This window comes from Solea solea, chromosome 8, assembly GCF_958295425.1.
Source record: "Solea solea chromosome 8, fSolSol10.1, whole genome shotgun sequence".
Lineage (NCBI taxonomy): Eukaryota > Metazoa > Chordata > Actinopteri > Pleuronectiformes > Soleidae > Solea > Solea solea.
Genome location: NC_081141.1, coordinates 8,990,227 through 9,012,440, shown reverse-complemented (window position 1 = coordinate 9,012,440; position 22,214 = coordinate 8,990,227). Strand labels below are relative to the sequence as shown.

Genomic DNA, 22,214 nt, shown 5'->3' with positions numbered 1-22,214 from the left:
TCTCACATATTGAGCCGTGATCTCTTTTTCTTCCATAATCTCAGAGATAATCTAACTCTCTCCAGTTTCACCAGAGCTTTTACTCACAAATTGCAAATTCAGTTGCAGTTATACAGCCTGACGGTGGTGTGAATGTGAATGTGTATATTATTTAAGTATATTTCCAGCCAAATGTGATGTGACAATTTGCTTCATACATACACACATCAACTTTTACCTAGCATCATCATCAAGTGCACATTGATGCAATCTGTGAGTGAAACAGAGCATGACTGATGAAGTGTTTTGACCTTCACTTTTATGCAAAATGTATTTAAATGATCACATTTTTTTTTTTTTTATCTCACGTGGACCTAATCTGCATATGTTAACCTTGGCTCTGACATCAGTTTTCACCTTCATTTGAGGAGGGAGGTTTTTGTTTGTTGACACAAGGGTAGAAGAGAAAATCTCATCTTCATAGTTCTCACTTTTTTGTCTGAAGCAGATGCACGTACACCTGAAGAGATGCAGTTTAAGTAGAACAGATCAAATCCTTGTGTTTTCTATTATCCGAATGTTTGATCCACCCTCTATGGTTTTAGTGGGAGAGAAAAAAAGGCTGAGATAGCGTAGGGAGACGAGGGCTGTCTTCATATCCAATAACAGCCTCCTCAATGGGAGATGCTCTCTGCACGCATCAGTGGAGACAAGCTGGACTATTCCATGAAAAAAGCCTTTTTCTTCTTCTAAAAGTGGGGTCACTGCATCACAGTGAAGAACACACTATCAAATAGAAATCTTTGTCTTTCATTATTAATAGTTCTGTTTTGTGCACTGCAGCACGGGGAGAAAGTCACTAAAAGCTCCTGACTGAGACACAGAAACTGAGAAATGACTGCTTATGCTTCTGTGTTATTATCTGAAACTTTGTTGAACTAGTTTATGAAATAAAGTTTTTCAATCTGGACTGTAATAAAAAAATCTCAGTTGACTGAAGAACTCAACTTTTGAGTAAAATAAGATTATTTTTCATAATTTTGCGTATGAATGGTACTGACCTAGTCAACACTGACTGGAAACTGAAGTAAGTGTCACATTGGAAATGCTGTCACCATCACTAAGTTCAATTGTGTTATTTTTGTGATTTCTGTGTTTAAAACCTTGGTGACACAAATTTAGCAAACAAGGCAGCAATAGACCAGCAGCTCCTGTATCCCAGTGAGCTAAGAATGCTGACATTAGTGCAGGGAGAGTGAGTGTTAACAGATTACATTTTTATAGTAGTAGATTTTTTGTTTTCACTGAGAGCAAATGTAATGGCACTTGTCTAATATACAGTTCTAGCACTACTCTACTCAGTTTGGTATCAGGCATGTTGTTTTCCATTACTATAGTACCTACTCAATGTGGGCGGGTCGGCATAGCACGGTTGCACAAACCTGTTGTGACGTTGTTTTAAACATGACACACACAAACTAGTGAAGAGCAAAGCATTTCATTTCCGTGTACTGGAATCAGTTAAACAAAAAGATGAATTCAGTACTTCCTGCATGACCAGAGCACAGACTGCATCCGACACACTCACTGAATTAAAATACAGCTGACGGTTGTGATTTTGCTCACGATCTCCTGCTTTTGGCAGTGCTGTTGCTAAATACACCAGACTCCTCTGCTAAACATGATTTTACAAATGTTTTTAACTTTTTCTTTCTCGGCATGGTTCGGTTTGATTCCTGTGAAGGACGTGGCGCTCATGACTTCCAGTGACAGTCAATGTCAATCTGTCAATCAGTGGTCTGGTAGTCTGTTAATGTCACGTTTTAGTATCAGTGCAGTTCACTTGAAACCTCACCAGAGCAGGTACTAAAAAAAGTACCAGGTACCGGGTATTATTGCTAATGTTAAGTTGAGCCGAGCCAAGCCGTGCTATAACTGTATGGAAAAGTGGCTTAACTGTCAGGTTCTTTCCTCTGTCTGAAGCTCCTGTTCATTCAGGACCACATTTTCCTGTCCTGTGGTCTTTTAAGATGATCCAGCTAAACCTTTACACCGTCCAAGATTCTAACTGTTGGGGAAATGATAATAAATCTGCTGGGTGCCAGTGGGTGGCTCCCTTCAGACTAAACATCAGAGAGGCCTGGAGACACCTGTTAGCTGACAAAGGGCAGACATCCAGCAAGTGAAAGACATGCTGTGAATTGTGGGTAACATTGGGTAAAAAATCTTGTAGTGTGTCCCCAGCTTAAGGAGGTTGGCTATAGATTCGGGTAGGCCAGACAACTTTATTTATTGACTTTTCATAACTGAATGAATGGTTGTGTGTTGATGGTTCCAGTGAATTTGCTTTCACTGAGTCGAGGTCTGATTTAAGGCTCCTCTGATTGAGTTAACAGTTTCCAGTTTCCTGCGGGAGCAGCTGGATACTGAAGTGTTGAAACACAGCAGGAGCAGAAAAGAGGAGAAATCACCTCTAATGTCTTCACTCATTAATAAATTATCACAAGCTCGTGTCTGTGGAATTTCATCCTGCTTTTACCTCTAAATAATTTAGACAATAAAATCTTTCCTTTCTCTGCCTTTCTCCCTCACACTCATCTTTTTTTGGTGCTGCCTTAAGTGGAGTAATGGAAGTGAGTGAGGAGACAGAGAGAGGTTGATTGTGAACTGAGATATGGGAAGAAAAAAGAGCACTACACGAATCAAAAGAAAAAGAGACAGCTGAAGTGAATTGAAGTGGTGGGTGATCGATTAAAGATCAGACATGATGATCTGTTCAGAGCTGTGTGTGTGTGTCTGTGTGTGTGTGAGAGAGAAAGACATACACACAGGTCAGTCCGCTCGGCTGTGGATGGTCTTTGGGCGCTAATTTTTGAGCCCCGTAATTTTCTTATCTTTTGTATTGGAGGGGGGTTTAGTGCGCATGCAGCATTTATAACTAGTGTCTAGTGTAAAGATTTTTGCACCCCAAAGGAACAGGAACTATGTCACTTGACTGATCACTCGCTGTAAATGAGTGGGAACATCTTTAACCTACATTTAAATGCAGATTACACATGGCACTCACGGTCCGTATAATGCAGTGGTGCCCAACCTTTTTTCCTTGAAGCCCCCCTTACTTGTGTCCAGGACAAACCAGGGCCCCCCCGACCTGAACCCCTGTCCAGGGCGCGCACACAAAAAAAAATAAAGTAAAAAGTTTAGATTTTTCTTCCTATTCTCACAGTGTATATGGATAAAAACTGTCCTGTGCTGCCAGTTTTGCCAGTTTAAAACAATTTTGTCAAATTGTTTTATGTGATTCCTATCTTCTTCTTCTTCTTGGCTAAATCTGATTATACTGGCTTCTTTCATTCTCACTCTCTTCCCCTTGCTCTCTTTAACTTTGGTGATCAGGTTCGAAGACAAAATTAATATCAACAGTTTAAAGTTCCACAATCAGCTCCAACAAGTTGAAGAGTTATGTTGAACTTTAGATCAATTTAAAAGACCTTAAAGCCATTAAAAAACTTTGTTCAGTGCCAAATGTTTGCAAGGAAATTTTTCAATTCTAGGCTTCTACATGGAGTTTGGATTGTTTGCCATAAGTGACAGCATTTCCTGTTCCTGAAGAGATTATTATAGATAATCACCATTCAGATGTGTCATCCCATACACAAGAACTAACTATGCACTGAGCGTCACTTACAACTTCTGCTAAAATATAAGCCAGTTCTTTAACTTTCAGTTGAGTCAGTAGGTAAGGGCAAACGTGTTGATTGAAATTGTGTTTTATAAGTTAGTCCTGGAGTATTTTACATGGCCTGTGGTCATGGCCATAACTTCTGCTGACTACAACTGAAGAACATCTCTGCATTGTTGGCTGACACACTACCGGAAATAACCAGGAAGATACCGTACACTTAGCAGGTATGTATTCAGTGTGAGCTTTGACTACATTTTGGGATTATTACTCCACTGCAGTTTGCACTTTAACCATGTTCCCACGGTTTGCTATTACAAATCGAGATTATCGGCATATCTCAGGATTCAATGAGTGTACAGTATGAGATTTAATCCCCAAATCACGAATATCATAAATTACTACGTGTAAATGGTGGAAGCAACTGAGCGCGCGCTGCTGTGACGCGCATCAGTTCATCATCGTCAATGAACGCACTGCAGCGCAGACTGGATGAGACTCTCCGCGGTGCGCACATCATAAACCAGAGTTAATTGGAAAGTGTCCCTCCTGCGGGGTCACTGTGGACTTGGAGACAATATCAAGAGGATTTGACTAAAACAGAGAACTCTCCGTGTATCAGAGAGCTCCGCTCTTAGATTACAGAAAACTCTAAGAGGGGAAGTGTGAGGAAACCGTTGGAGAGACGTCCTCTGTTCTGTGGATGTACAGCGCTGCTGCTGAAAGTCGACTACTCCTGCCCACCACCTCATGTGCCGCGGGACACGCCATGGGACAAGGCAACACTGATGTGATGGGTAAGAATATGAGTTTTATTTCACGAGTCCATGGCTGACGAGGAAAGCAGGTCAGACTTCAGCCATGGCAAATTCAGCGCTGTATACCGCGTTAAAGGACTATTGTGATTATAAACATCAGCTAACATAAGGGTTTCAAACGTATGTTAATATATTTATCAGATGATGGGTAGCTGTCGTGACTGTGACGTTTAAAGGATTAAATGATGTTTCCTGCAGAGAAATATTGTATATATATTGTAATAATATAATACGCGTAATTCACGCGTAAAACTGGCATACAAGTTGATATTTTATGTCTTAATCTGTTTTCTGAAGCAAATCAATCATATGAAGTATTAACTTGTGTTTAATTATTTATCACAGGTCAAGTCACTGTCAGGTGTTTGTTTTATGAAATGTGAAGTAGTACACACACGCGCCAATGTTGTGGGGACCTAAATCCGTTTACACAGTGTAAACGGATTTAGGTCCCCACAACATTAGTAATACCGGTATGAGCGCACACACACACACGCGCGCACACACACACACACTAAGAGCAGTATAGTAAAACATGTCACTTTGGTTAAAAAAAGAAAAAAAATGTTTTGATGTTTGAATTTAAAAGTGTTTGTGTGTGTGAGAGAGAGTGTGTGTATATGAGAGAAAGAGAGAAAGTGTTTTTGTCTGTGTGTGTGTGTGTGTGTGTGTGTGTGAGTGAGAGAGAGAGAGAGCATTTATGTGTATTTGTGTGTGTGAGATGCATGAGTGGTTGTGAATGTAAATTACTCTGTGCTGATATCCAGAGCTCCATCACTAACAGGGAACACCTGTGCACTGATGAGACGAGTGGTCCTAAAGATGAATATGTTCACAGTATGTCAAAGGAGTTAGACTCAGGCATCGTGAACATTTAACTATTGAGTAGAGACAATAGAATCAGAGAATCAGAAAACACATGTATACGTGTAAGAAAGGATGTTTGTTGGCCTTTATAGAGAATACTAACCTGTCATTTCACCAGGTTTACACTGAACGTGATCAGATTAAAATCATTCAACCATTGTTTCCAGGAAGTTATTTTGTTTAAGTATTATTAACATAAAACAAACACAAATTAAAGACATTTAGATAGAATCTGAGTCTGTTAAGGTTATACACACAGGGCTTTCACTGTTGTCGTCCATGATTACAAATAACTGGATTAAAAACCTGATTAAAATAAAAAAAATGCTCCACTAAAACACACCAATGTGAATACTCTATTCGGAAAAGAAATTTCATTCCATTGAAGATGGGTGGTTTATGCCACTTAGGACTGAATGATTTTGAATAAATATCTTATAAATGATACGATTATTTTGCAATATGATTCGCGATATCAGAGGGAATGGAAATTTTACATCATTATTCTCATTTTCATTCGAAAAACATATTCAAAATGATTACTGTGTGATATTTGTGCAGATCTGTGAGAAGAAAGATGTCTTCTCTTCAGTCTGCAGAATAAGATGTGCATAGATCAAGACAATAATTAATCTAAAATGATATTTTGACACACATTTTGGCTTTAAAAAATATTGCGTTTTGAAAATTTCAGTAGGCTGTGTTGTGATTTTGATAACATTTCGATCCATTGTTCAGCCCTAATGCCAATTGTCATCTGATCAGTATTCATGTACAGAGTTGTTCCAATCATGACTTCCTGGTTTGGATTATCATATGTAAATATGGATCTTACGTAAATGTGACATATTTCCTCTTCTGATATTGATAGAAATGGATAGAAACATGGAGTTGACACAGTTTTCTTTTTAGAAAACTTCTAAAGAACTCTCGATGTACTGTTCCCTGTTTATCAAACACAGGAGGAGAAGAATTACGGAGCCCAGAAGAAGTGATAAAGGTCTATTTTCAAAACAATAAACATAAATAAAAGTCACAAATGTGAGAAGACAAAGGCGTTGTTTTACCTCAAAAACAGCTTCCTACTTTGCTTTTCGTCAGATAAAAACAATTCTGTTCTAATCAATATCACAGTCAGATCACTATATCTAAGTGAAGAAAACAAAACAGCTGTGAAAAGTTATAAGTGCAGGATTTCTGTTTATTCACAGAGACCAAAGTGCAAAAAGTATATGTACTGAATGTGGATGGAGCTTTCTCCGCCATTATCTCGTTGTGAACTCTCTCTTGTTCAGCCAGGTAACTTTTGCACAAGTTTTCCTCATTCATTTGAGCACCACTGCCACAAGGAGACATCAAGTATAGCGACCCCTGGCGAGTTTAACGGGAACGGACTGTTTACTTTAGAGAGCCTTCATTTGTTGAAATGTCGATATTTGCCCGATAGTATCGATTATTGCGTTGCATGAGAAAGGACGGCGATCTATCACCAAATCGATATTTTGACCCACCCCTAAATGATTTGCTAATACACATTTAACTCTTGAGACCAAGTTTGGTGCATTGAACATGAAGTTTGAATGAATAATAAAACACAAAATGTCTCACTCTAATGTTTCAATATAATTTTAAAAGGATTAGACATTTAAAAATCGTCTTCCTCACCTCTTGTCTCATTTTCTTTCTGTCTTGCCTCATGTCTCTCTTCTCCTTTCTCCAACCAATCCACCCTTACGCCCTCATTATTGACATTTCCTCCTCAATGTCACTTCCTCTTTCTCTACTTTCTTCTCTCCTCCTGCATCCTGCATCCTGCCTCTCTTCCTTTCCTTCTTATTGTCCATCTCTTCCTTGTTTCTCTTCTCACTTCCATCCTCCTCCTCCTCCTCCTCCTCCTCCTCCTCCTCCTCCTGACTGCAGGCTGTTGATGGAGAAGATTTCGAATGTCAGCCGGGACAGTGGTCATCGCAGGAGGAATTCTGGCTACAGTCATCTTACTGACCATTGTTGCTGTACTGTGTATATGTAGGTTACAGGTATGACTCTTTTACTCTCTACGTCATGTTTAACAGACAGTTGTTAATGTTCACTTTTGTGTCAAGGATAATGAGAATTTCCACATTGCGCTAATAGAGTGTTTTTAATTAATCATAAGTGTGTTTGGTGTAACAGACAATAAACCAACGTCATGTCTTCCATCTCCTTCAAAAGCCAGATGAACTTGCACCTTGGTGGACTGATATTTTTGATGCTTTACAGACAATTTACAATGACACATTGCTCTTAATTAGAGTTCTGACTTGCAAACGCAGGGCATATTGGAGCTTGTAGTTAATTCTGAGATCACAGCAGAAAAATGGTGGTTCCATTATGGCAATAGCCTTACATCCTCTACACTTTCCTTGTGGTCCTCTTATTCAAGAACCAGAGAGGCTGTCACTTTAGAAATCATACCAGCTCCCTAAATCATTATTTTGCTTACTGAATTGGTCTAAATTAGTTCTGTATTCCGACAGCTGTTACTTTGCTCAGTAACATTAGTCTTCATTCCTGCTGGTCAAAATTCCCGGGTTTAACAGTTTTTTGTTGTTGTTTTTTTTAACCCAGTGGTAATGTGTTTAAACAGCACTTAATCTCGGGTCAAACGACTATCATCAGTGGAGGCATAAGACCCAGATTAACTATTTTTGTCAGAGATTTGTAATTTCTCACATAAAGCTACAATTGATCTTTTGGTCGTCAGCATTGCTGTTAGCATAGCATAGGTGGCAAGACCATGACTTCACAACTCACGCATGGGTGACGCAAGGGTGAAAAAAAGCACAACAACCAGTGGCAACGCTAATTTTGCCTGTTTTACCAGATTCTACTAGGTTCAAATAAGGGTATACAGTACCTGCTAATTTCTGCATGAAAGGGGCTTTATTTTATTTTAAACAGATCTACATTTCTGCATTACTCTTGGATGTGCTGATTCTATTCAGTTTGAGTGGTTGACTGCAACTTGCCGTCATGTTCACTGTGTAGCATGCAACACATTAGCGCTTATGGCAAGCCTTTTTTAACATTTAATCGCCAAGTTTGAATTACCATTACAGATATCTTTCTAGTCAAAACTACAGTTTCGGAGATATCTGTAATTCAGTTTTTACTAGTCCACTTGTTCCATTCATGTGTATGGGGTTTGTCATTATCTACAATTCCAGTTTCAGATATTTGCATCTTCATTGTGACTATCTGAAACTTAATCCAAGATATCTAATACGGACAATGTAGATGAGGATAATTAAAGATATCGTTGCAGATATCTATAATGACAAACCCCATACACATGAATGGCAAAAGTGACATCATTATGACTAGTAAAAACTGAATTACAGATATATGTAACTGTAGTTTTGACTAGTAAGAATGAATACTGATGAAATGTTAAAACAGCTTGCCATAAGTGCTACCACAAGTAAAACCATATTAACAGTGACTCAGACCTACAGTTTCTCTTCCCTGTGTTTAACTGCATCAGTATTACTGCTGTAAGAGGGAGGAGTCTGAGAAGGGGGAAGAGGAGGAACCAGAGTTTGTCACCATGTCGCCGTCCCACCCCCTGGCTCTTTGTGCTCCTCCTACACCTCCCACACCAGAGCATTACATCAACGAACCTGAGACCTACCCTCCAACCTTTCTCACTGAGGCCAACGGGCCCATCAGCTACTCCCCAACGCCTCCACCACGCAGGTGCCAGCGCTCACATGCCTTCTGCCCATCCTGCGCCCGCTGCTCACTGCCTTTTTACTTGCAGCACCCGGAGAGGCTGTGTGATGGCAGGCGCAGGATAAGCTACAGGACTGTGCAGCAGCAGGACCTGGAACTGCCCACAGATCTGGACAGCCTTTACCAGAAGCTCAACCTCATCCGCTCTGTCTCCATGAGGGAGGTGGTGACCCACAGTGTCAGCACTGACGTCTAGGAGTGGGCAGGACAATGGCAGTGCCACCTTGCTGTCCTGGAGGACACACTGGTGGACATGCTGCTGTCCTGACAGAAAAAATCCAGTGCTGTCAGTGGACACATGATCTGAATATTGTGCTGTGGTTACAGAAGACACTGTATTGTCCTGTTAAATAACATGAGGGCTTCCATGTGGCAGCCATGTTGGAGGTCAACATCTCTAATAGAATTTGAAACACACAAATCTGATCCTTTTAATCCTGACTTTTGTGTTTTAGCGTGTAGAGTACCTGACCAGTATATTTGTGTGTTGAATACAATAAAATATGAACCTGCTAATTAACAAATTGAGTTTTTCTACTAAAGTTAAGAGAAATTTTGTTTTTGTTGACTGAATTCACCACGAGACAGAAATTAGTGTAAAAAATATTTTAATTCAGAGGTAGGTGTTTATTTGCCTTCAAGGTTGGGTTGTCTTTTATGAGACATATTCATATTTGCATCATAAATGGAAAGAGTTTACACGTTTAAAATTTTAAGTTATTTTTGTTGATGGATTATAAGTTAAGTTAAGAAAACCAAAGCAGAAAACAGAGCAACAGATGGGACTGAGACATGACCAGACAAACCACACAAACCAAAATGAACCAACAGAGACGCTGGAGAGCACAGAGACTAAATACACTGAGGAGGCAGGGACAATCAAACACAGGTGAGACCAACAAGACACAGGTGAAACACAGTAGGGTGGGACAGACAGTCAGGGAAGGCAGGACAGGAATCCAGACTGGACATACATGGTACACACATGGAAAATCTTCAAAATTGAACAGGAAACAAGGAACTGAAAACCAGACAGAACTAAAAACATTGGGTAAAGAAAACGGTCCGAGGGTTGTGACAATTTTAGTTGAATGGAATACTTTTAATTTGTCTGAAGAAAAGTTTACACATTATTATTATTTACCTTACCTGCACCATAGTAGCTTTCCACAATACTATTGTTGCAACTGTGCGAGCATATTGTGTTCAAACCTCCCATGTCATAGACACAAGTTCCCGAGACCCTTTTGAAGGCACAAATACATTTCTAGAGTGATGCACTGCACACTATATGATGTAGTCTACACAGTAACACATTAATAACCTACAGTGGAGGCTCCTGCTCAAATAGTATGAAGAAGGATCATCTGGTAGAGGCGCTCAGTGAGGCAACTGTACGACAGCCTCAGGTTCAGTGTGAATTTCCTAATGTATATATATATATATACGTATATATATATATATAAAGTACGTATATATATTCCCAATGTGATCCGTCAAGATGTTTGCAATGAAAAAGACCTATTCAGAAGTGTTTTGCTCAAATTACTGAGTTTATTATTATTTCAAATCCCTGTGCCATTAAGGTGAACTTTACATACATTTCAATAGCAGATGCAACTAAGACTTGATCTCAGATCGAGAACCACCAGAGTGATGACACTGTCGGGATGAGACTGTGTCACTGTGTGAACTCACAGTGACACCGGAAACATTTCAAGTGTTGTATGATCTAATGAGACAACGCCCATGTGTCCTGATGACTGAGGCTGTGCTAAGCTATTGAACTTTTATCATCACTTTTTTCATTTCTTCATGATGGTAAATTAGATCAGTTTTTTGGAAATGACAGCAATCTAAACATATGCGTGATCAGTGCTGTGTTTACTGCCCCACTGTTTCCTCTGACATGTATTATTGATGTGTGTGTATGTTTTTTAAGTAGTCAGGTGTCCTGATGATGCAACATTTTTCATAAGCATCATAGATGGACGGATGAACGCATGATGTGTTGTTTCCACTTTGTCATGTTTGTAAAACAGCAGCATTTTAGTTTGAAAACATTGCATCATGGGCAAAACATCAGGTCACATGACTGTACCTTCATTTGTGAACAAACAGAATAAATCCAACTTTGAATCAGTGTTGAATGAATCTGTAGCTGTTATCTACACCAAAAGTGCTCATATTGACCAGCAGGGGTCATCAGCAGCTCTTTTCCATCCTGTGTGTGTGTGTGTGTGTGTTAGCTGTGATGGTTAAAGTTAGGGTAAAGGGCATTATGTAAAAATGCATTATATCTATGAGTGTCCTTACCTAGGATGCTGTCCAAGAATGTGTGTGTGTGTTACTTCAATTAAACTTTCATTCATTCATTCATCGTCTACCGCTTTATCCTCCACATGAGGGTCGCAGGGATGCTGGTGCCAATCCCAGCTGACATAAGGCGAAAATCCTGCACTGCTGAATATAATTATTGTTGTTTTTTTTATCAGTTTGCATCTTTGTTAATTCAGACACTTCAGACACACATCAGTGTAATTAGATTAGATTAGATTCAACTTTATTGTCATTACACTTGTTCAGAACAATGCAACAAAATGCAGTTTATTAGATTGTTTATAACACAGATAAATATAAATGCATCTATATTTATTTAGATGCATTTAGATTTATAATATTTACATTAGTTACATTAATTACATAAATTTAAATTCTATTGAAAAATAGAATTTAAGTGTCACAAGTGTCACAACTGTGACGACAACTGTTATCACATTTACAGCATCTGAACCCTCAAACAACCTTAAGTTTATGATGAGCCGCCAGGATTGTCACAACCAGGATTGAGAAACCCTGATCTAGATTATAATTTTAGAGTTTAACATCACAAAGTCATATGAGATTTACATATTGAATTCCCAATGCTGAGTTTTCCCACAGAAATTGAGACCTTTTTTTCACTGCAAACCTTAGAGCTGGACAATTTTTTGCAGTCGTTGACAATATGCACGTATGTGTATGTACAGTAAAACAACAAGGACACAACAAAGACACTCATTTGAACTGTTATTTATTTAAAATACAAGTCAGTACCATTTGTTTTTCAGTTTATTATCATCAATATACAATTTGCATACTTTTGTTTCGTAAAAAGAGGTATCCATATAAAAACACAGTACACATTAGTTAAACATGAGACATACATGTACACGTCTGAATACATTTCATACTTCAAGTGTCAGGACTCTTTATCTGTGTGTGTGTGTTTGTTCGGCCTCTCTCCTCTCACACACACACACATGCACACACACAACAACTGGCCTCAGCTGAGCTGATGAGTAACCACCAACTGGCATCAGGAGCGTCAAGATAAATGAAAATGTGCTATGACTAATAAATATGGTAGAGGAATGTAAATATATATATATACACTGGCTGGTCCAAAAAAATGTCGCCACCTGGATTTGGCAGATGAAGTGATGCACCCATTATGCCTAATGCTACTGTACAAGCCTGTGACGGCAGTGCTATGATCTGGGGTAACTGCAGTTGGTCAGGTCCAGGTTCAGCAACATCATGTGCCCAAAGAATGAAGTAAGCTGACTTCCTGAATATACTGCATGACCAGATTATTCCATCAATGGATTTCTTCCCTGATAGCACGGGCATATTCCAAGATGACAATGTCAGGATTCATTGTGCTCAAATTGTGAAAGAGTGGTAAAGGGAGCATGAGACATCATTTTCACGCATGGATTGGCCATTACATGAGTCCAGACCTAAACCCCACTGAGAATCTTTGGGATGTGCTGGAGAAGGCTTTGCTCAGTGGTCCGACTCTCCATCATCAATACAAGATCTTGGTGAAAAATGAATGCAACACTGGACAGAAATAAATCTTGTGACATTGCAGAAGCTTATGGAAACAATGCCACAGCGAGTGAGTGTAATCAAAGCTAAAGGCGGTTCAACCAAATATTAGACCACTTTTTTTTGGCCAGGCAGTGTATTTTCGTCTTACTTCCTGTTGGGCCGTGACAGACTTCGAACCCAAACACAATTAAATAAGATTAAATGGTATCTGCATTATATATCCTAACCATGCATTATGTTCAGATGAGAAATAATTTAATGTATCTGGTGACTCCACTGTGTCCCCAACTCCCCATGATGTCAGAGGACAATGTTCAATCAGAGCTGAAACACTAATCAGCATTTCCTGTTATGGTTCAGATGTGATGATCAATGTCATGATGAAAAAAAAAGAAAAGGTAAATTCAGCTGTAACTAAGAACTGTTGAGGCCGGGACACACCAAGCTACATTAAGCTTAGACTTTTGGAGAGGTGAAAGTGGACATATCATCACCAAATTTCTTATGGACATACTTAGAGGTATCCATGAGATGATCGATCGCTGTTTTGGGACATTAAACTATGTTAAGCTTTTTCATGTTACGCGTTTTAGACGTCCCCACGGGAGAAGAAAAGCAGAAGCAAGAAAATCAAAGAAAGCTCAAAAAATAAATACTCCCACAGGAGGCATTTTTCATTAATCACCTCAAGAAAAAAATAAAATAATTTTTTTTTAATAATAATTATACTCATTTCTTTTTTTTTACCTGGCATTTCCAGACTGTTCTTTCTTAAGTTACACTATAGAACTATGGCTGCAACAATTATTTGATTATTAATCGTTAGCTATTTTGATAATCGATTAATTGGTTTGAGTTCTGTTTTAATTATTGAAAAAAACAGAACTCAAACAAAAAGTTCTCTGATTTTTTAAATACTACTCAAATGTGAATAATTTCTTGTTTATTTGCTCCATATAACAAAGCAATTGTTAAAACTGAATAATTTTGGTTTGTGGACAAAAAAAGACATTTGAAAACATTATCATTTCCAGATTTGGTAAACTCTGATCAACATTTTTCAACATTTTCTTACAGTTTAAGGACATAACAAGAACATGATTAAATGAGAAAATAGTCGACAGATTCATAGATTATGAGAATAATCGTTAGCTGCAGGTCTAATCTGAGCTTAAGTGTAGAGCTGTTCTAAGTGAAAAACTGTTGAGGTCAAGCAGTGGAACTGTTAGTGACAGTGATGTGTCTTTGTTCCTGCCATTTGCTCTGTAGCAAGGTTTCTCTTTGTTCTACCAGTTTATCTTTTTCATGTGATGAAAACAGACTACTGCCACCTACTGATTTTGAGAGTTATTGCATCTCAAGCTTATAGAGAATGGTATTACTGACCAAAATCGACAGACAGCGGCAATGAGACACATTTTCTGCAGTGGCCTTGGTGTGTCCCAGGAAAAACTAGAAGTACTGGTAGTTGATGAAAAAACATTATGCGTTATAAAAAAACCCCAGAAAATAAGAAAATAAAAGTTCAATATTTGTTTTTGTTTGAAATTACTGAGGAACATCTTACCATTCACTCCAAATCAATGTGTCAACATGTGTTGTTTCAGATCAGATTTCATTCATTTAAAATATCCAACTTAAAGTGGGCAAACATAAATACAAGTTACTGGAGTAAGCTTTATAAAAATGGATTTTTAGCTCTTTGTCTTCCGCATTATTCACAGTAACTGCTGTACAAGTAAACATAGCCATATATGTCTTCATGTTGGAGTTGGGTGGAGGAGCTGGACTAGGAGGGTGGAGGTCGTATGGCACGGCACGAGTGGCAGCATGCCTTGCTGTAGTACCAGTGGCTGCACAGGTTCACTTTGAGAGCAAGCAGGCAGTTGGTGGAGGGGCGATCCTGGCAGCTCTCATCTGGGATGCAATCAGAGGGAGTTAGTCAAAATAATTCCTTTTCTTTCTATGATTGTGTTAGTTACTGACACCTACCTTACTTTAACATAAGAACATTCAATTCCCTCTTTGTTTTTTAAGTGAACAAAAGAAACATTTTAGCTTCTTCAACCAATCATTTAATTCTGACCACATTAACCAACTTGTTGGCATACCAGTCTGTCAATAACAGACCTGTCTACCAGCACACACCCGGCCTGTGCTCTCATGGTGCATGACAACAAACCAGATGTAGCTGAAGTCGAGAGCCAGAGGAGAAAATGCATCATTTTTCCCAGTGGTCTGAGGTCTGAGCTTTGACAAGAGGGCCAATGGGAAGGGGATGGGATGTAAGGGTTGCATTTTTATATAGTATAGTCAACTATTGGTAGCTGTTCCACAGTTACAAAGAGAAAACAGAAACGGACAGAACCCTCTATCCATATTTATTTGGCTAATTTTGTTCCATTTTAGCCTGTTAAAGTCAGCTTTGTTCACACCCCATTCCCACTGTTTACAAAACCTAATTAAGCCCAAAATGAAATGGGTTTTAAATCATTCACTCTCAGGTTAAATTACTTTGTACTTCCTTAGGATTGTATCAGCATAACTTTGACCACAAGGCCTGGGAGAACATGCTATTTAGTCCTGCATCCTTTTCACCGCAACGCTACAATGCACATTCATTTTCAACCATAAGCGTAGTCATAAGCTATGAATGTTTGTGGCAAAACTTACTTGTGACAATATTGGACAGTGCTCGATTTTTTTAAATTTCATCAATCAGATCAGTGGGAAGAAGGTGCAAATCAGTAACCACACCTGAATGGTGGCGGTAGTCTCTTTTTTTCTCCAGCACATCAAAGTCAGAAAAAATACCACAGAACATACTAAGCTCTGGCAGTAAGAATGGTGTTAATTTATTTTATTTTTACAGTGTATATCTGGGTTTAGTAAAATCCTGGGTGTACCCACTAATTTTAGTGTGAAGGAGGCTGTACTCACACCAGCTCTAAATTTCTATTAAGTGCTGCACTATCTTCATTCATTGACACGAAAAGCAACGTCATACCTCGATCTTTTCAGGCATTCGGTCCATCAACAGCTCATATTGTTTCTGTTTGTTCTAAGTGAGACACCTTTGGCTGTGTAGGAGAGAAGGGAAGCTCCCTATGTTGTTACCTGGAGGCTCCGTGGGACAGGCCTGAAGGGTGCAGGTCTGTTTGGCCACTGGTTTGGTGAGGGGGTCGCAGCCTCGGACCAGCTCTCTGCCCTGGTAACACTTTACGTCCCTCATCCTCACTCCAACACCGCAGGTCTTGGTGCACTGAAGACACACACACACACGTTCGAAGATGTCAGTGTCCTATGTTCCTAAGGTAATGTTTTGTCAAAGCTGCTATGTCCTCAGGGTCCTATGTTTCCGTTGTCTTATGTTCTCACAGGTACTGTGTCCCCAGGGTAGGATGGTCCAAGATATATTACCCCCAGGCTGCTATGTTCCCAATGTCCTATGGTCCACTGTCATATTTTCACGAGGCAATCTGTGATCAAGGTTGTTGTATGTATGTATCTAAGTTGTATGCATGTTGTATGTTCCCCAGTTTTACTGTATAGGCCAGATAATGTCAGATGTTCCTTTGTCCTGAAGTTCAACTCATGGGCTCTCCACGAGTTCTATATTCACCAGATTTATATGAGCCACTCACTAAATATGATATTGGTTGTTAAGTTAACGCATCAAATGGGTTTTCTGTTCCCTGGTACATGATCACATTTGTTTAAGTGTAAGAGTCTTGTTAAATTATTGTACCTGGACAACACCTGGATACTATTCATGAAAGACACAATAGAAAAGGAATCCTGGGAACAATCGTGTGCACTTTGTGACCTCACCTCTGACCAGGGAGTGGTGTACCATTTGAAGCACGGTCTCTCAAAGCAGGTGTTTTCCTCCTCTGGCTTCTCGCTCCCTCCACACGCTTCATCGTCAAAGATCTGAAACTTTCCTCCATTGATGCCGACACACATGACGCTCCTTTGCTTCACACCACGACCACAAGTCGTGTTGCACTGCAGAGGGAAAATTAAGGTACTGACTATCATATCTGAATTAGAAGACACCAACAATCAATCGAGACAATCAGTGACTGTATATAAAAACAACCAACGATTGCAAACAAAGATGGCTGACACAGTTCCACCCTCTTCCCACTGACAGTATGTAAGATACAGGGGGTGACATTGTTATCTGTGCAGTAGTGATCGTAGAGTGGAGCCATGGTATCGTGTTCCCATCTATACATCCACTAGACCAACCACGAGTCAGACTCAGGTGTCACTAATAACATCAAAAAATTCAGATCCACGTCTCATCTGCTATCGTGAAGGGCCGATAAATCCATCTTTATCTACAATCATTGTGTTAATACAATATAAAAACATTAAACTGGGAGAGAAACCAGAGATTCATCGATGGGTGACATGTCAAAACTGTGGGAAACACAACAAACAGCAAATGAATTAACTAAACAGTTTAACAGTTTAGAATTAAATTTAAATATATTAAGGCAAGGTATCTTACAGAGACAGAATTGTAAGACACCAATACCTCAAATTGTAATCAAAACAAATGGTCAAAAAGGGTGTAAGAAAAATGTAAAGTTTAAGATTTAGAGTGTAAAAACGGGTAAACGGAATAAAAAAGGAATAAAATCTTAAAAAGGTAAAAACATGATTTGGGCCTCACCCTCTCCCAGTCTTGGCTGAGCCAGTGTGGAGCACAGTCTCTCTCCCCACAGGGATGGATGGCCAGCGGCTTGTTTTCCACAGAGCACTGATTCTCAGGGACCACACGACCGTCCAGAGCCTTACAGTACACATGACGCACCATCTTCCCCTGGCCGCACGAGCCCGAGCACTACAGCAACATGTGGTCAGAGGTCAGAATACATTACTCAGGAGAGGACATTTTTGATTATGAAGTCAGAGCGGATCACTCAAGGCACTACATGAAATGAATTCAAAGACAAATGTTCCTTTAAAACAGCAGCACAGGTCAGTCTTTTAAGCTTACACATTGTTATAAGACAGGATTATTTCTAATGGACAACACAATTGAAGTTTTTATGAGAGCAGTGTCATTAGTTTTGATGTTCAGTCTTAGATTCCTCATGACCTGGCTCTCCGAGCACGAGAAGTTTCTGCATATTTACGTATTTCTGGTGAAACAAGCTGCGAGGGAAGGTCTTGTTGCCACTTGGATTGGTGTTTAGAGTAGTCAGTAAGGCTAAATGAGGGTTACAGCTACAACACAGCTACTCATGGTTGTGGAGGACTTATCACCATGTCAGTCACCTGCATTCATTTCTTAGTTTATTAAACAGGGACCATGTACAGCAGCATTATATCACAAGAGAAAATATTCTTTCTTCCAGATTGTAACTCTCTAAACTAATTTCAATCTGCAGTCCTTGAGACACAGTCATACGTTACACATAGAACAGTATGGTAAACAATTCAGAGCATAGATGCAGGTAACAATAGTACAGTATAGGATAGTTCTCCCCATGTGTGCGTGGGGGTTCTCCGGCTTCCTCCCACAGTCCAAAAACATGCAATATGGGGATCAGGTAAATTGGACAATCTAAATTGACCGTAGTTGTGAGAGTGAGAGTGAGAGTGTATGGTTGAATGGTTGTTTGTCTCTTTATGTGGTCCTGCGATGGACTGTCCGGGGTGTACCTCACCTATTGTCCTATGAGATTGGCAAAATTTATTTTAGAAAATGTATGTATGTATGTATGAATATACTGTTCATATATATATATATATATATATATATATACAGTATATATATATATATATATATATATATATATACTGTGCTTAATTTGATGGTAATTAGTCAAATACAAGCTGAGCCATCAAAAATCTAATGGGAATTCTAAGCATTTAAAATCCAGTAGGAATACTGGAAAAATGTCTCTTTAGATATAATTAGGTTGTATATGGGTGTGTAGCTGACATTTCAAGCAAAATATATGATTAAAGCACTAACATGTGGGACTTTGTAACATTTGAAAAATTACATTACATTATTTGAAGTTACAGTTTGTGGTATTTCTAGGGTTATATTAGCAAACATCTAATTCACTGTCCAAACAAAGGACACCAGTGTTTGTACAGGAGCCTGACGTGGACAAACATACATATGTCACGCTGGGAGCTCCAGCAATGAACAAGAAACTGTCACATGACAGAGAGGGAAGTTGTGTGAGAGAGAGAGCACTGAGAGAAGTTAAATACGGCATGCCACATTTTTGAGGATGGAGGGTCATATTTATTATGCTGCTGAAGAAAGAGCACCGACACCTGAATCTACGTCATGAAAGAAAATAAAACACGGCACCGAAAACATGTTTCCTGGCAGACGATGGACGATAACAAAAAACATCGCTGTTACCAAGTGTGATCACTGATGAGGGACAAATGTTGACAAACTGACAGTGACTTTCTGCTGAACAGGTCATTTCACACACTTATTTAAATGTTATGTGTAGTTTTATATCTGTAACTAGAACACAGGGCAGTGTTTGTGTTTGTATTTCATGGGCATAGTTGCTAAAGCACATAATGTGAGCCAGTATTTAAATTAATAATAAAGTAATTATATGAAGTTATTAAGTATATAAGTATTTTATTTTTAATTAATAACCTTCTTTTTGCAGCTTATATCAAATGATTATCGTAAAGCTGTACATGGAGGAGAATATGTTTACTGACCCTGTAAACAATGTGTAAGTTTGGTGTTATTTTACAGCTATAGTTCTCTGAACACTGTGTCCTTTTGTTTTATGTCCTGTTTACCTCAATCATGGCTATATTTTACACAGTTAAACTGTTCAACTTTACATGTACTATATTTTCTTGTGTTCTTTTGTTTTGTTTCATTCAGATCAAATGCTTCGTCTTCAGTCGTCCAGTGTATGAAGACAGAATTCTGCTCGCTGCACTCGACTACAAGGTCCGCTGGAACAGACCAATGCTGAAAACCAAAGAATGTTAAAATGTGTCTTTACATTTGAAATATTTCCCGTCACTCTTAGAGAGAGTAGAGTTGGTTCTGTGTCGGCTACTCTGCAGAGGTCTGCAATTGTCTTCATCCACTCATGACCCAATGTATGTCCACCTGGACCACAGGTGTTGACTGGACTTGCATAGACTAATATGTTTTTCATGATGTGGATGAACTGAACCTTCAAAATAGAATCATTTCTCTTATATTCTTGGCTCATTAAAGGATACAGATGTGTTTTATCCCACTCACTAATACAATAGACACAACACTACAAACGTCTATCAATAAAAAAGTTTTACTACACTGCTGAACATAACAAACTGGTATATCAAAGTATAATAGAAATATAAAGTTACATGTTTTTACAGTTGGCAATTTCATAAATAATAATAAAAAAGTGTTGACCTAACATTAGCAGTTGCAGTGGGAACAATTTCACAGCATGTGAGGAACATTTCTCAGCTGCTCGGGCCGTTTGCCTCCACACGGTTGTAAATTAGACCTTAAAGTTTCCAGACTTTGACTTTGAGTGGAACATCACAAACTACATTTGTCTGTAGAAGACAATAAAAGCTGTAAATTCACACTGTGTAGTACAGACAGCTGTGGACAGGTGAAACTATCAATCTTACAAACATTAGATGGAGGAAAACGCGTTAAGAACACAAGGAATTTGTTTTACTGAATGACTCAGACATGGGTTATGATAATAATCATTAAATCAACATAACTGTCTTTTCTTCACAGTGGAGGAAAAAAACACAATTTGTGTTTGGATCAAAATTAAAATAACACACAAATGATCTGTATGTGTACTGGTATAGTGTACAGACACTTACAGGTCCCCACTCAGACACAGTCCAGTGGCGTTCACAGGGCGGTCCTGTGCAGTTTTTGATGATTGGTGGTTTGGTCATCAGGTCACATGGTCTGGCCTCGTCAGAGCAGCGCACATCACGGGTCACCTGGGCCTTTCGGCCACATTTAGCAGGACACTGGATGGAGAAGCACAGAGACAATTTAAATGTGTTTTAGTACAGTAAACATGTACTGCAGCTTCAGATACCTGAAGAGGAAACAGGTTCATCACTGGACATTACTGTTAGAAAGCGACATCCACCTCCTCCAGTTGACCTTGTTTTGAGTTCATACCTATGTCTGATGCTTTAAAGTATTTAAGATGATAGATAGATAGATAGATAGATAGATAGATAGATAGATAGATAGATAGATAGACAGACAGACAGACAGATAGATAGATAGATAGATAGATAGATAGATAGATACCTCAGTCCACTCGGCCACCTCCCACTGTGGCCCACAGGCTGGGCTTTTGCAGGCTCGTCTCTCCATGGGTCTCTCCAGGTCGACTATGGTACACAGGTCGCTATAGACAGAGCTGTCCAGGCCCGGAGACAACATCTTCCAACAGCGAACCTGCCGAAACTGGAAACCTTCCCCGCAGGTCCTGGAACACTCGCTCCAGCTGCTTGCCTCCCACCTAAACATCAGATCAATGCAAAATAAGGTTCTGACACACACTGTTTGGTAAGATAAGTAAAAACAGCTTAATTCCAGTGGATTTAAAGTATTTTTTTACTCCAGTGGACTGTACCTGGGCTGACATTCTCGGCCAATACAGAAGTCGTGGACCGGCTCAGGTCTGGTCAGAGCATCACAATACATATCGTGCACCTCGACACCATCATAGCGAATACATGTGACAAAAGACTTTGAAACTCCTGGATGGAGAGCAACAATTGATTAGATACAAAAAGAAACCACACAAAAGAAAAACAGTTACACTAAACATAATGAAATGTTTTCATGTGATGAGAAAACATTATTAGCTCTAGCACTAGCCTGAAGTGAGTCCACACCAACTGCAATGTGACTGAAATAGCTTTGTATATGGCTGTCGTGTTTCTTTTCCCTGTGTGTATGTGTCTGCATGCAGGTGTGCGATGGGTTACAGGTGTGCATGTTTGAGTGAATGAAATGTGTGTGAGAATCTAGGTGGATCCTGGGAGCTGATTGGTCCTGCACACAGAGGTTCTGGTATAAGAGGCCTGATCATCCCAGCTGCAGTGGACTTCCTTGAACCACTCACAGTCAGCAGACATTTCTGTGCTTGTTTTTAATAAACCTTTAAAATGGTTTGTTTAGTTGGTTGCTGGTGGTTCTTTTGGGAGTTGGGAAGAGGGAG

At 39.3% G+C, this 22,214-nt stretch overlaps 2 protein-coding genes across 2 annotated transcripts in view; one reads left to right on the top strand and one right to left on the bottom strand.

Annotated features, from left to right (window-relative positions):
- Positions 1–4,166: 4,166 nt before the first annotated feature.
- On the top strand, positions 4,167–10,520 carry LOC131464266 (protein FAM163B). Its single transcript, XM_058636668.1, has 3 exons — positions 4,167–4,458; positions 7,267–7,382; positions 8,870–10,520. Exons 2-3 carry the CDS (start codon positions 7,290–7,292, stop codon positions 9,311–9,313), a joined length of 537 nt encoding a protein of 178 aa, XP_058492651.1. The 5' UTR covers positions 4,167–4,458; positions 7,267–7,289; the 3' UTR covers positions 9,314–10,520.
- A 1,653-nt stretch (positions 10,521–12,173) lies between these two features.
- The window catches only part of adamtsl2 (ADAMTS-like 2), a 29,470-nt gene continuing 19,429 nt past the window's right edge, over positions 12,174–22,214 (bottom strand). The window contains exons 13-19 of the mRNA XM_058635277.1: positions 21,624–21,750; positions 21,296–21,509; positions 20,848–21,003; positions 17,678–17,848; positions 16,825–17,001; positions 16,111–16,255; positions 12,174–14,910 (exon numbers count right to left, since the gene is read on the bottom strand). Of these exons, the coding sequence (XP_058491260.1) occupies positions 14,783–14,910; positions 16,111–16,255; positions 16,825–17,001; positions 17,678–17,848; positions 20,848–21,003; positions 21,296–21,509; positions 21,624–21,750 (1,118 nt within the window). The 3' untranslated portion in view covers positions 12,174–14,782. The remainder of the gene's footprint in view (positions 14,911–16,110; positions 16,256–16,824; positions 17,002–17,677; positions 17,849–20,847; positions 21,004–21,295; positions 21,510–21,623; positions 21,751–22,214) is intronic.